This window comes from Maniola hyperantus, chromosome 15 (genome assembly GCF_902806685.2).
Source record: "Maniola hyperantus chromosome 15, iAphHyp1.2, whole genome shotgun sequence".
In the NCBI taxonomy this organism is placed as follows: domain Eukaryota; kingdom Metazoa; phylum Arthropoda; class Insecta; order Lepidoptera; family Nymphalidae; genus Maniola; species Maniola hyperantus.
The window spans coordinates 9,956,776-9,971,776 of record NC_048550.1 but is presented as its reverse complement, the minus strand read 5'-3'; the positions used below and the strand labels follow the sequence as shown (position 1 = coordinate 9,971,776).

General features: G+C 37.8%; 1 protein-coding gene and 1 long non-coding RNA gene across 2 annotated transcripts in view; one reads left to right on the top strand and one right to left on the bottom strand.

Annotated features, from left to right (window-relative positions):
* LOC138403373 (uncharacterized) overlaps positions 1 to 15,001 on the top strand; it is a 606,611-nt gene that overhangs the window by 374,849 nt on the left and 216,761 nt on the right. The gene's annotated exons all lie outside the window — the stretch shown is intronic.
* On the bottom strand, positions 221 to 14,562 carry Fbxl4 (F box and leucine-rich-repeat gene 4). Its single transcript, XM_034976574.2, has 13 exons — positions 14,178 to 14,562; positions 13,436 to 13,529; positions 12,805 to 12,997; positions 11,243 to 11,406; positions 9,377 to 9,498; positions 8,602 to 8,754; positions 7,927 to 8,024; positions 7,008 to 7,117; positions 6,282 to 6,437; positions 4,906 to 5,071; positions 3,466 to 3,651; positions 2,774 to 2,843; positions 221 to 1,986 (listed from the first exon to the last, which is right to left on the bottom strand). Exons 1-13 carry the CDS (start codon positions 14,403 to 14,405, stop codon positions 1,879 to 1,881), a joined length of 1,848 nt encoding a protein of 615 aa, XP_034832465.1. The 5' UTR covers positions 14,406 to 14,562; the 3' UTR covers positions 221 to 1,878.

Genomic DNA, 15,001 nt, shown 5'->3' with positions numbered 1-15,001 from the left:
ATCCCTAGTGATAGTACCTAGACTTGACAGGTCGAGATGGTAATCGGGGTATGAGGCGGAGGGGACGCCCCGCAGACATGCACGTCACCCACGCTCGCCCGGACGTTAGCGCGGGTTCAGTGCGCGTGTGCGGGGCGTTCCCACTCCGATTGCCAACTCGACCTGTTGCGGACTAGTTATACATGATAATTTAAGCAAAACAAACAATGGTATATTTTGGTAAACATTTATTTCAGAAAATAGCCATCAATTACAATAGGTATGAATATGAACTTCGTTATGAGTAAATATGAACATATCGAATACATATTGTAAAGTAATATAATCCCTTATTATAGCTAATATTATGACAAAAATTGACATCGAGCAGCCTTTAAAATCAACAATATGTATTCTGAACACATACAAAATTGACTTATTTGTATATATATCCCTACAGAGCCTCAGAGGGGAAGCTTCCTAAGCACGTCCAAAATTTATACATATTCTGGTAGGGTTGTCACCGGTTGCAAGTTAATTTTTTTGGGAAAAATTAAAAGTAGGTAGGTAAGTGTGTAGTGTAGTAGATATCCTTAGTGATAGTACCTAGACTTGACAGGTCGAGATGGCAATCGGGGTATGAGGTGGGGGGACGCCCCGCACACCCTCACGTCGCCCGCGCCCGCCCGCACCGGGTTAGCGTGGGGGCTGTGCGGGGCGTTCCCTCCCCGACTGCCATTTCGACCTGTCCCGTACTTAAACTTTAACTGTAAACTAAACACGGAATTCCATTTTGGAAATGAGTCGTCAAAAGGTTTATGTCATATCATATAGCAATTAAAAAATAGAGCTTTTAATCTATGGCATTACTACTTAAAGACTAGGTACTTGAAAACACATCTATAAAAGATGGCGGCCTCAACATAGTTGTTCTGTTTGGCTGCCATTTTTCAGGAGAAGAGACGTTTAAACATTGCTTCCGTCCGAAAAAGATCTGAGTTACTATCAAGTGGGGCTCTTCATAAAATCTACAGATAAGGCCTATTTTAGTACATGTACCTACACGTTAATAAGGCTGGTTTACTTCTCACGCTGATCGTCAGCGCTGACCAAGTCAATATGTATGGATTACTATGACACCGCGTATAAGTCCCGCAAATTGCTATTGCGCTGGAACCATGTCTTATTAACATCGAAATGAATTCATTTTTACGTCAGCCGAAATAAAAATATACCATCAGCTCAAAACTTCAGTCTAGTGCTGACGTCAGTAAAATGGCGGCCACGCGCATTAGCATATTGCGGGCCTAAAACATGGACACGAACACAGCTTTTGCACCTAAAACGCCTGAAATAAGTCAGGCAGTATATTAAGACGAAAATGTCGAGTAATACATTTCACAAAGTCATATTTTTCAGTCTTCTTAGATAATAAGTGTTCCTACAGTCTACATTTATTTTAAAGATAACATTTCAGTTCCACAAATCACAATCAATTAGCGCTAATTCTGTTGTCTTCTCTAAACTAAATTTAGAATATCTGCATCTTTTTCTTTTTAATATGCTTTACATTTAAAGACTAAAATTTTGTGCACGCTACAAATTTAAACCATACGCTCGCGACTGGCAGCTAAAGTCACGAGGTATGACGGCTCTAAATTAAACTTAAAACTGTCAAACTATGTCTATCCTTTTCATATTATATTAGTAAAAAGAGGATGCGAATGCTCTAAAATTTAGTTGTGCTCAGAATCAGTACCAGTGTTCCTACAATCTACACTAATTTTATAGACATTTCAGTTGCACAAATCACAATCAATATAGGGTTTTCTAATAGGAATGCCATATTTTTTCCCTTAATCGGTTCCCTATTCTATGAACCTTACAATATAGCTTTATTCAATAGCTCGGCTCTAGAAACAAGGAGTACGGAGCGCCGCCCAGGTTGGCCGATTGAAAGGACCTCTTTATACTAACGTGCGGATATTGTTTACGCCATTCCAATACCTGTGAATAAAATAACTTCTGTAACAGCCGACTTTTCAATATATTTAATTGAGGAACTAGCTCATGCTGGCGACTTCGTTCGCGTAGATTACACAAATTTCAAACCCCCATTTTACCCCCTTAAGGGTTGAATTTTCAAAAATCCTTTCTTAGCGGATGTCTACGTGATACTAGCAGCTAGCTATCATTCTGCATGCCTAATTTCAGCCCGATTCGTCCAGTAGTTTGAGCTGTGCGTTGATAGATCTGTCAGTCAGTCAGTCACCTTTTCCTTTTATATATTTAGACTAGATGATGGCCGTGGCTTCGCCCGCGTGGATTAATTTTTTTTTAAATCATGGGAACTTTTTAATTATTCGGGATAAAAAGTAGCCTATGTCCTTCCCCGGGATGCAAGCTATTCCTGTAGGTACCAAATTTCGTCAAAATCGGTTAAAAGGATGGGGCGTGAAAAGCTAGCAGGCAGACAGACAGACGGACACACTTTCGCATTTATAATATTAGTATGGATTAAGTTCGGCCGGTAAGACAGAAATCTAAATATATAAAAGGCAAAGGTGACTGACTGACTGACTGATCTATCAACGCACAGCTCAAACTACTGGACGGATCGGGCTGAAATTTGGCATGCAGATAGCTATTATGACGTAGGCATCCGCTAAGAAAGGATTTTTGAAAATTTAACCCCTAAGGGGGTGAAATAGGTGTTTGAAATTTATGCAGTCCACACGGACGAAGTCGCGAGCATAAGCTAGTGTAACAAAAATGTGTAAAATGTTAACGTTACCCGAGATTCACTAATCTGGTCGCAGAAGCTGACGTCCAAAAGCCTGAGTTCGTGACATTCTGCCAGTATTCTATAAAAAAAAGTCAATAAATTATTTTCTTCTACCAAGAAGAATTAAAGAAAGTCTGTAATTTGCCGAGGATCTAAGATGACGCACCATGGCTCTACCAATGTGCGTTGCGGTTTATAGTTTTATCAACAACGTCATTGTTAACCGATAGACGTCCACTGCTGGACATAGGTCTCTTGCAGGGACTTTCACACGCCATGGGGCGCCGCCTGAATCCAGCTGCTCGCTGTGCGATGTTTGTTGGCATATGTCAACCTAGTGGGGAGTCTTCCATTGCTGCGCTTTCCAGTGCAAGGGGTACTCTAGTTCTCCTACGAGTCTTCTGATTTCTGATTTGATCATGTAGAGGAACTCCAAGCATAACTCTCTCCATCGCTCTTATACTTCATCACCATCATGATCAACCCATCTACGGCCCACTACGGAGTTAGGCCATAGCCTGCCACGCTGGCCCAGTGCGGATTAGCAGACACTTCTTATACTTAAAATAAATAAATAAATAAAAAAGCTTTTATTATTCCTTACATGCACATACTTAATTTTACTTAGTTTTTAATTTTATCTTATTATTAACATTATATTATATATACAATTACTTTTATTTTTTTCTTCTTATACTTACTCTGAGCATATATCAGGTGTCACAGCCCTCACTCCGAGCAGGTCAAGTTGCGTCAGTTTAGGTATCTTCGGCAACAAGGCGCGCAAGTCTCTGTCGCATACACCACGTAAGGCGCCCAGGAACAACTTGCGGATTTCACCACCAGACAGCGATGCCAACCATTCCCCTGAACCGCCCGCTTGCAAGCTGAAACATAAGTTTCTTATTGGATGTAATATGAACTCAAACGTGTCTTGTCGTTGTCGTGTCGTTGCCATGTCGTTGTCGTTGTCTACTCGTTGTGATGTCTTGTCGTTACTCTTTGCCGTGTCGTTGACTTGTCGGTGCCATGTCGTTGACTTGTCGTTGCCGTCTCGTTGTTGTTGTCTTGTCGTTGCCTTTTCTAAGGTCCAGTAGTAAATTCCAAATTTTGTCATTAGTTTTTAGGGTTCCGTACCTCAAAAGAAAAAAGAAACCCTTATAGGATCACTTCGTCGTTGTCTGTTGTGTCTGTCCAGAAAACCTATAGGGTACTTCTCGTTTACCTAGAATCATGGAATTTCGCGGGTAGGTAGGTGTTACAGCACAAAAAAAAGATAAAATCACAAAAAATGCCTTCATGAACAAAACTGGTATTTTCAATTTTCAAAGTAAGATAACTATACCAAGCGGGGTATCATAATTATTATGCATAATAAGCGTAACATTTATCGTGTAAAATGTCGAAAAAAATACCCGAGTACGGAACCCTCGGCACGCGAGTCTGACTCGCACTTGACCGGGTTTTATTTAGATTAAAACTCTCGGATAACCTCTACGCGTTGTGATCTGTATCCTTCGCGTAGGTTATGGGCGGACATTCCAATAATGTTTAAATAATACCTGTTTTTCTGAGTGACGCTTATATTAGACATCTTCCAGGCAAGCGCGCTCCATCTTAGGCTGCATAATCACTTGCCAGCTGGTATGATTGCAGCCAAGAGCTTGTCTCCATAAATTAAAAAAAAAACCGGCCAAGTGCGAGTCAGGCTCGCGCAATGAGGGTTCCGTACTACGGTCGTATTTTTTCGACATTTTGCAGGATAATTCAAAAACTATGATACATAAAAATAAATAAAAATCTGTTTTAGAATGCACAGGTGAAGACCTTTCATATGGTACCTCACTTGATATAGTTATTTACTTAGAAAATTGAAAATACTAATTATTATTTCATGACCACAATTTAATTTTTTTTGTGTGATGTAAGCCTAAATTCACGGTTTTCAGATTTTTCCCCAAATGTCAGCTATAAGATCTACCTACCTGCCAAATTTCATGATGTTATGTCAACGGGAAGTACCCTGTAGGTTTCTTGACAGACAGACAGACAGACAACAAAGTGATCCTATAAGGGTTCCGTTTTTCCTTTTGAGGTACGGAACCCTAATAAGCCGCGAAGTCTTAACCTAAATCTCTTACCACCATCCAACATCCAACTCCTGAAGGTTCCTGCAGTTGCCCAGAGCTCGTATGCCCACTGCGGTTAAGGAGTAGGACTTCCAATAGTCCACTGACCTCAGATCTGGACAGTTGGCGCCCAGGGCTAGGGCTACTTCGTCCATTGCTGAGATCATTTTGCAGGAGCCTGGAAGAAAGGTATTTAATTAAGTTAAGTTATTACAAGAGCAGATCATAATAATCACTACCCATAGAATGTATTCTAGCTTATGCTCGCGACTTCGTCCACGTGGACTACACAAATTTCAAACCCCTATTTCACCCCCTTAGGGGTGAAATTTTCAAATATCCTTTCTTAGCGGAAGTGTACGTCGTAATAGCTATATGCATCCCAAATTTCAGTCCGATCCGTCCAGTAGTTGTTTAAGCTGTGCGTTGATAGATCAGTCAGTCAGTCAGTCAGTCACCTTTTACTTTTATATATTTAACATTATGCAAGTGTGTTTCTCTGTTTGATTTGTTCTTCAATCAAGCCGCAATGGAGGAACGGATCAACGTGATTTTTTTACATGGATATAGTTAAAGATCGTGAGAGTGACATATGCTATAGTTAATCCCAGAAAATCAACGGGACTCAAAAATCTAAATCCACGCGGATGTAGTCACGGGCATCATCTACCCTTTATCCATGGAAAGAAGTTAGTATTTCGCTCTCTCTGCTACACAATCCCATACAAACGACAGAGCCAACAATCTCAGTGGGGGTTAACCATTTTGAGTCACCAACCCAACTCACAATCAACCAACCACAAAAATAATTTCAGAGAACATTCGAAATTCAATTCGAATACTTTATGATTGGTTGGTGCCTCAAAATGGTTAACCACCACTGAGATTGTTGGCTCTGTTGTTTGTATGGGATTACGTCACAGACAGAACGCTATTACTAACTTCTTATGGTGGATAGAGTTTACTAATTAATAACAATAATATAGTAGATGTTCAATTGGGTATTTGACTCCAATTTTTTTATTATGTACTTTATTATTAACTAAGATAAAAATAATGACGTAAACTGAAAAAACTAATTAAATCGATCAAATAACAAAAAAGTTATACGCACTTAAATATTTCTGATTAGACAGAGATAGCGATATAGCATTTTGACGTCACACCTTACTAATGCCATAGCAGCTTCGTGCGGTTTCATACAAATTTTCGTTTTGCGAGAAAGGGATAGAAGACCCTCCCACTCCAAAATTAAAATGCCTGTAACTTTGTAAATCTTTGTTGGATTTTAATATTTTTTTCAGCGTACGTCATTATTTTTATTCTAGTTTATAATAAAGTAATAATGTTTATCAAATTCAAAAGTAGGAAAATACCCAATTGCGTACCAACATTAAGGTGCTGCAATCCGGGATTGGACCAGATGATGGAAACGGCAGCAGAGGTCGTGATGTGTGTCCTATAGAGATCCAGCCGTTTGAGCTTCGTAAGGGAGGCGATGCAGGACCACTCGGAACACGTTACTACGGAGCGGAGACATAGTTCTGGAAACCAAATGGCCAATAAGCATAACCACAGAACTTGTAAAGGTTGTTTTTTATTCAGATACAAGTTAGTCATTGACTTCAGTCACACCTGGTGGTAAGTGATGATACAGTCTAAGATGGAAGTGGGCTAATCTTACCTAACCCATACATACCTACCCCATTGATTTCTACACGGCATCGTACCGGAACGCTAAGTCGCACGGCTTTGCCGGTAGGGTGGTAACAACCAAAGCCTTCCACAAGACCATGGTAACTCCGAGTGTGACGTCACAGGGATTGAAATAGTAATGTATTTCACTAAGAAAACACAGTTGCTTACCAATCTGTGTGACGTCATGACAGCTCATGAACCTAAAAAGATGATATTTTCGCAGCGAAATTTGAAATGCAAAATTTAAGTGCATTTTTATTGCACTTATCGATTGAATAAATTTTTTGGCAGTTTATTATAACTTTAGGATCAAATTAAGACTTTTCAAAAAAGGGGTAAAATACCCTATCACCTTGACATTGAAAACCATACAAGCACGCAGATAAATCTGATAACAAAGTAACAATTAGCCGCACCTTGTAAATTGGCAGAGGTGTCAACTATGGCTCTTAGCACGGAATTGTCCACGAACTTGCAGCAATTCATCCGTAAGTGTGTTAGTTCAGCGCCGCTGTTCTTTAGGAAGCTGTAAGTGAAAAAATATATAAATATATATAAAAGGCAAAGGTGACTGACTGACTGATCTATCAACGCACAGTTCAAACTACTGGACGGATCGGGCTGAAATTTGGCATGCAGATAGCTATTATGACTTAGACATCCGCTAAGAAAGGATTTTTGAAAATTGAATCACTAAAGGGGTAAAACAGGGGTTTAAATTTGTGTAGTCCACGCGGACGAAGTCGCGAGCATAAGCTAGTATAAATATAAATAGTCGATGTACAGTATTTCCTGCCGGTTACTATACTTTTTTTTAATTCACGATATTTTACCTGTCGCTATTCACATTGCAACATCTTTAACTCTAATATATAATAATCTAATCTGACCTTCATCATCATCATGATCAACCATCGCCGGCTCACTACAGAGCACGGGTCTCCTCTCAGAGTGAGAAGGGTTTTGGCCATAGTCTACCACGCGCGCCATGTGCGGATTGGTAGACTTCACACACCTTTGAGAATATTATGGAGAACTCTCAGGCATGCAGGTTTCCTCACGATGTTTTCCTTCACCGTTAAAGCAAGTGATATTTTTAATTAATTAAAACGCACATAACTCCGTAAAGTTAGTGGTGCGTGCCCGGGATCGAACCCCCGACCTCCGATTAGAAGGCGGACGTCCTTACCACTAGGCTATCACAGCTTAATCTGACCTTACTTAACTTAAATAATATCTAGTTTTTTTTTTTTACCCGGGTCCAGTTCATCCTCTATCGTTGCATTTACACATCTTACAAATTTTTGTATTACTATTTTACTGTACTATACTTACTTGACAACATATTGGGGTTGAATCATGCAATGGCTTCCGCACCACGACAGGTCCAACTTTTGAAGGTATTTACATCGCATCGACAATGTTACTAACACCTGTAGGAAATAAAGATAAATAAAAAAAAATGTACCACAAGTATACCTATCGTCTCACTGCCAGTGTGGTGGACCTTCTCTTACTGAGGAGACCCGTGCTCAGTAGTTGGCCGGCGATTGGGTCGAACTTTTCAATGTACATTTTAAGCAATTATATATCACTCGCTCAAAAAATCTGCATGCCTGAGAAGCGCCCATAAGGTTTTTAATGATGCCTATATAGATAACCTTAACGTATTATTATGGCAAGACTCCAAGTTAACAACCTTAACATGCAAATATCAATGTCTCATTTACGTACTATTCAACAGGACATTAAAAGCTAAAATATAAATGAATTATAAACTAAGTACACTACACTAGTTCTAAATTTTAATCACATATTACATCCCTTAAAACGTAATGGATTTCAGTATAACATTACATCCCTTAAGGCGTAATGGATTTCAGTACAACATTACAACCCCTGCTAAATCATAGGAATGTTATGACGTACTTTGCTCTTAACTAACAGGTCTGTAATAACTCTAATAAGGCATTCTAGAGTGAGTGGTGTCAAAAATAAAAATATACCCGCCTTCGATCGCACACAGTACCAATACGGCCTGAGGTCTATACTCCTGTAGAGGATAGCGTCCGAGGCCAGCGTCCTGAAGTGTCGGTTGACTTGCGCGCAGCGACACAGGGACTGCATGTCTAGGAATTTCATCACCGTTAGTATTGTTTCATCCTGTAAAATTTAACGAAAATATCATGTAAAGCCACGTTCACGCCAAAAAAAAAAGTATTATACATCGTGTTTTATCATTGTTGCAATAGTAGATTGTAAAACAAGGGTATAAAATGGGTTTTTTGACTGAGTTTACTCTTGCGATTGCGAGGAAATGAAACACTGATACGCGACCGAGACGTGTGGGTGAGCTCACTCTCATACTTCACCTCTTCGTCATTGTGTATTCTCTAGCCATACATCAATAAATCACCCATTGCGCAGGTACAATTTTCGGGGCCATTTAATGAGACGCCAAATATGTATACCCCCCCCCCCCCCACTGCACAAGTTCAAGGCCAGAGACCTGTTATGACACCAACTATAGCTTACATGATAAAAGTACCAGGACAGCATACTAGCATAAGAGGCTAGGCTCAGGCACTATTGAACTTTCCATACAACACTTTTATGCACGAGAGCATAAAAAGCAGTTTTAGTCCGCTTACAGTCAGCATAAAGAAGAACTTTACGAGCATGAGAAGTGAAAAAATGTATTATGTGTCGTGTTTTATTATTAATGCGAAAGTATATTTACTCCCACTTGACGCTATTTATTTATACAAGTTTATAAATTATTTACCGGTAATCGCTGGAAATCGCCTAGCGGAGGTCCCGTGTCGAGGTTATCTGTCTGCATCAAGATGGCAGGGTTACCGATTTTCTCATGCAAGTTTGAAGCTAACACTTTGTTTAAAAGCGTCCCTGAAAATAAAAAAATAAAAATAAATGTGGTTAGGTACATACTAAAAAAAATGTGTTCATGAACAAATAATTCGTATTTTCAACTTTTAAAGTAAGATTACTAATAATACCATAGTGGGGTATCGTATGAAAGGGCTTAACCTATACATTCTAAAACAGATTTTATTCATTTTTATGCAAAATAGTTTTTGATTTATCGTAAAAAATATCGAAAAATACAACTGTAGTATGTAATGGAACTCTCGGTAAGCGAGTCTGACTCGCACTTTGCCTGTTTTTAAATACAATCGTATGAGCTTTGCCTATCTTTTCTTTTCACCACACAGGTGAACATTGTGTAAACCATCAATAGTTATCTTATATATCTATCTATACTATTATATAAAGAGGTAATGTCGTTAAGTTTGTTTGTAGGGGGTAATCTTTGGAACTACTGAACCGATTTTAAAAATTCTTTCACCAATAGAAAGCTACATTATTCCTGAGTGGCATAGGCTATATTATATACATGCGGGCGAAGCCGCGGGGATCAGCTAGTAATATATAAAAGGAAAAGGTGACTGACTGACTGATCTATCAATGCACAGCTCAAACTACTGGACGGATCAGGCTGAAATTTGGCATGCAGATAGCTATTATGACGTAGGCATCCGCTAAGAAAGGCTTTTTGAAAATTCAACCCCTAAGGGGGTGAAATAGGGGTTTGAAATTTGTGTAGTCCACGCGGACGAAGTCGCGAGCATAAGCTAGTTATAAAATATAGATATGCATTTTAATTGCAGATTTCCGCACTAACAAGGAAAACATAAATGTGCAATGAAACGGTAGATAATAGCCAGTTTATTAGCAGGTAGTTTAAGTTTACGTAACAGATGTTCAATCGACTCTGTCAAGGCTAAGGTTCATTTCACTAGTTACTTCCTAGTTGGCTGCGTTTCAGAAAAACTTAATTGTCTTGCTTCCATATAACTTTGATTCAAGATAACTATTTGTATTACATGGCGTGGCCGCCAATTTAGTGTCGTCAGCACTAGACTGAAGTTTCGAGCTGATGATATATTTTTATTTCGGCTGACGTCAAAATGACGTCATTTCGATGGTAATGAGACATAGTTCCAGCGCAATAGCAATTCGCGGGCCTTACACATCATTGTGGTACTTCGAACAAACCCATATTATAAATGCGAAAGTGTGTATGTTTGTTTGTTGGTTTGTCCTTCAAACACGCCGCAGCGAAGCAACAGATGGACGTGATTTTTTGCATGGATGAAAAAGTAGCCTATGTCAAACTCCAAGTCTTTAACTAAGACCTGGAGAGTGACATAAGCTACTTTTTATCCCGGAAATCAAAGTTCCCACGGGATTTTAAATAACTAAATCCACGCGGACGAAGTCGCGGGCATTAACTAGTTATATGCACACTGTTTTCTGGTCTTGACTGATCTTGACGATATTTGATAAAGAGAATAGTTTGCATCCCGGAGTTGGACATAAAATACGCTACTTCTGAATCATCATCATCTTCACCCATCGCATCGAAAAATATACCTACGGCGGCGCGCCTCTTCGACGGCTCTTGCATCTTTATCTCTTGTGAGAGAGACAGAGATAGGAGTACTTCTTCTGTACTTGGAAGATACTATTAAGTACTCTGTGGTTTTACTTAAATATAACAAGTAGCGCAGTCTGTGGCACACACATAGCTCACAAAACTTAATCAAATGTACACAATAAAACTTTAAACCTTTTTCCAAAAGCGGCTGAGGTTTCTTCTTGTAAAATAATGTGGAATATGCAAAATTGTTCTTTATGTTGGCCAAATTTGCTGGTACTCTTCCCTTTAGCAGGACTGCATCTAGTTCTGTGTAGTATGGCAGTAGTCTGTGGTTGAATTCTAGCCTTAATATTCTATTAAAAAAGAAAGAATCCAGATAATTATTAACCTAGATTTGGGGAATAGGGTATTTGACAATATGTAAAATATAGGATCTTTTGATGGTATCCATATTGAATATGAATTTTGGAATATTTTAAGAGAAAATTGACAATCAAAATTATTTTTTGTCTGCTTTAGTCACGTGATCGTAAACGACTGTGATTGGCCGATTGGTTGATGACGTCAACTATTTGTAAACAGTTGCATGTAGTGTGAGTTTCGTACATAAATACATGCAGGTGACGTCACGATGACATACGAGTATGAGGCGCTATATTGTCAGGAAAGCGTTTTCGCGGGATATTTGAATAATATTTTTGTTTTTCTTGCACTGTAAGTAATGGAACGTAGATAATTGATTTTATATAGTTTTTAGACATTAGTGATTAATGTAAAACAGTTTTTAAAAACCTGTCAAATACCCTATTGGAATGCCACTTTATAGACCCTTGTTAGGCGCCAAGTAGAAATGATAAATAATCAACTACCCACATTTTAGAAGAAATTTTATGTTATTTGTTCTTTTGTGAAATAAGAGAAGTATATAAGTTTTTCTGGTCTTTTAAGTCTAATTTTTAGCTGGGTTAAATTGAAGTCTAGTTTTTACTATCATCAAATAGAAATAAGATATAAATAAAGATACAGATACAAAATGTGAAAAAGGAACTTTTTTAATCCATACTAATATTAGAAATGTGAAACTGTCTGTCTGCTAGCCAACGGCCTATTCGTTCAACCGATTTTGACGAAATTTGGTAAAGCGATAGCTTGCATCCCAGGACATTTAAAAACCAGGACGAAGTCGCGGGCATCATCTAGTTTACTATTATGTTGATAATTATGTACCGACTCAATGGTACTGATACTGATTCTGAGCACAACTAAATTTTAGAGTATTTGCATCCACTTCTTACTAATGTAATATGAAAAGGACAGATGCAGTTTGACAGTTTTAAATTTAATTTTTAGATGGTAAACCCGTGATTTTAGCGCTGTCGCGAGCCTACTGTTTAAATTTGTAGCGTGTACTAAAATTTAGAGTCTTTAAATGTAATGTTCTGTCCCTTTTTAGCATTGTTTAAAAGAAAAGGATGCAGATACTCTAAATTTAGTTTAGAGAAAGACAACAGAATCGGTGCCACTGATTGACTGATTTATCAACACTCTCCCAACCCCTTTAACTAGAAAGCTGTTATTTTGGACAGAGGTTCCCTTTTTTAATGTAGACACAGAATAAGGATATTTTGTTCAAAAATTTGTACATTAATAAGCACTTAGTTAAATATCTAAGTTATTTGTTTAAAATCTTGAAACAAAAAAGTATAGTAAAGAAGTGTTACAGCTAGGAATTATGCAAGAATAGCTTATACCTGATAGGAAAATTAATCTGCCTGATTGATGGACTAAACACCCTTGGGGTGTCACCAGCATACTCCGGTTCTCCCTCCCATAGTAAGATCCATGATGTGGGTCCCAATGCCCATATCCTGATCAAGGCTCCAGGGTTGTATGTCTCAAACACTGCCACTTCTAACGGGTAGACTGCTCTCTCAAATGACACCTCTGTGAATATTTTTTCAATTTATTATAGGCATGTGCATGACAAACACACATGATGGAAAGTGATGATATTGTGGCCTACGATGCGAGTGTTTATCTTAAGTTAAAAAATATTGTTTGTCTTGTTTTAATGATTAATAGAATAAATTGTTATATTACACTTATTACCTTTTTTTCTTTGAACGGTGGTAGCCTATCACTGACTTTGACAGTAAAGGAAAACATCGTGAGGAAACGTGCATGCCCAAGAGTTTTCCATAATGTTCTCAAAGGTATGTGAAGTCTGCCATAAAGCACTGGGTCAACATGGCAGACTGTGGCCCTAAGCCCTACTCATTCTGAGAGGAGACCAATGCTCAGTAGTAGGCCAGCAATGATGATGATGAATTATCTCTGAACAGGGATATAACCAATCTATTGTAAAAATAAATTCATACAAACCTACGAAATCCTGACTTGGAATAGCAGTGCTGTTCTGGGGCATGTATTCTTTTTGGACTGAAGGTGCTTCATCCCACCAAGTGCCATAGGTTCTCTGTTGACAAATGAAAAATATTGTTTAGAAACTAACGTCAATGCTACTTGGAATTTCATCAAAAGAAACAGTATAATAAATAAATAAGAAAAATTGAAAATTAGGTTTTTATAAAACTGCCATACCCATTCCATCTTAGACGGCACCATTGCTTACAATAACATGACACACTTGAGTGCAAACCTGTAAAAAACTTACAATCCATTTAAGTCTGATTCTATATTTCCTGCTACAGAAAATATAATCACTTTTTTGTATAAAAAAAAATATTTACAATTCTCATGACTACTTAATAATATTGATACTTACTACAAAAAATAATCAACAGTGTAACAGATTAAATTTATCAAAGAAATAGGAAATGAACCATTGATAGAAAAATAAATTGTAAGTAAATTCTGAAAGAAATATAAAGTACATAAGTTACATTATCACTGAAGTTTCACATTTATTTATTCATAAAAAACAACTTTGGAAGGAAGTTTTTTAAAAGAATAGTCTAACTTAATTATATTTTATGGAATTGGAAAATTATCGAATAGTACCTAACAATATTTTAAGTTTGTACATGCATAAAAATTTGAATAAAGTTTGACGGTTCCGTGCCGTGTAGGTATAGTTTACTTTCGACATAATTTTAAAACTTACCATAACAAAGGCCTGAGGATAATCTCCATAATCTGGAAAATTTGAAGGCGGTCCACGCAAGTTAAATGCAGTGTAAGACACACTTATTTCACTTCCATACTGTGAACTGAAATCTTCAACATTTTGCACAAATTGCTCAATTATATTATTCTGTGAATCTTCATCTTCGGTGCAAGAATCTTCTTTAAACCATGACAATGAAGATAATAAGTCTGCAGCACTTTGCATTTTCAACCTACTATTTCTATTTTGTTGATGGAATGGAAAAACACGACGGAGTCTATAACGAATCAGCCGCAACTATTAATACAAAATATACAATACAATAAAATTACGGAAATTACCAGTCAAGAAAAATGAGAAATAAACACCGACCAGAAATAAACAAACAAACACTCAGCACAGCAGACTTTGACAATACCACAGATTTTGCCACAGATACTATATACTCTTTGCACAGATAACTATAGTTTACCTCTGACGTTATGTTGGCACGATTGCTTTGTCTGCTTTATTCCTTAGAACTTAGGGTTTATTCGTAGATAGAGTAAGATTGATAAAGGTAGATACAGGAACGTTTGCTGTCTCATTCACACTTAAAAGAGAGCACAGATACAGTTACTAATGTGATAAACAGAGACGCAGCTTACCTATTTTTTGTCCCTTATCGTGTAACTGGTTTTTTTCAAGAATACATACAAGGAATGCAACTTTAATTGCAAAACAAACTTTGAGAATACGTGGCGTAGGTAATTGTATTTCTCATTAGTTATTTACTTGTTTTCACATAAAAAACGTTTAGTACGAATATTGTTGATCGGTTG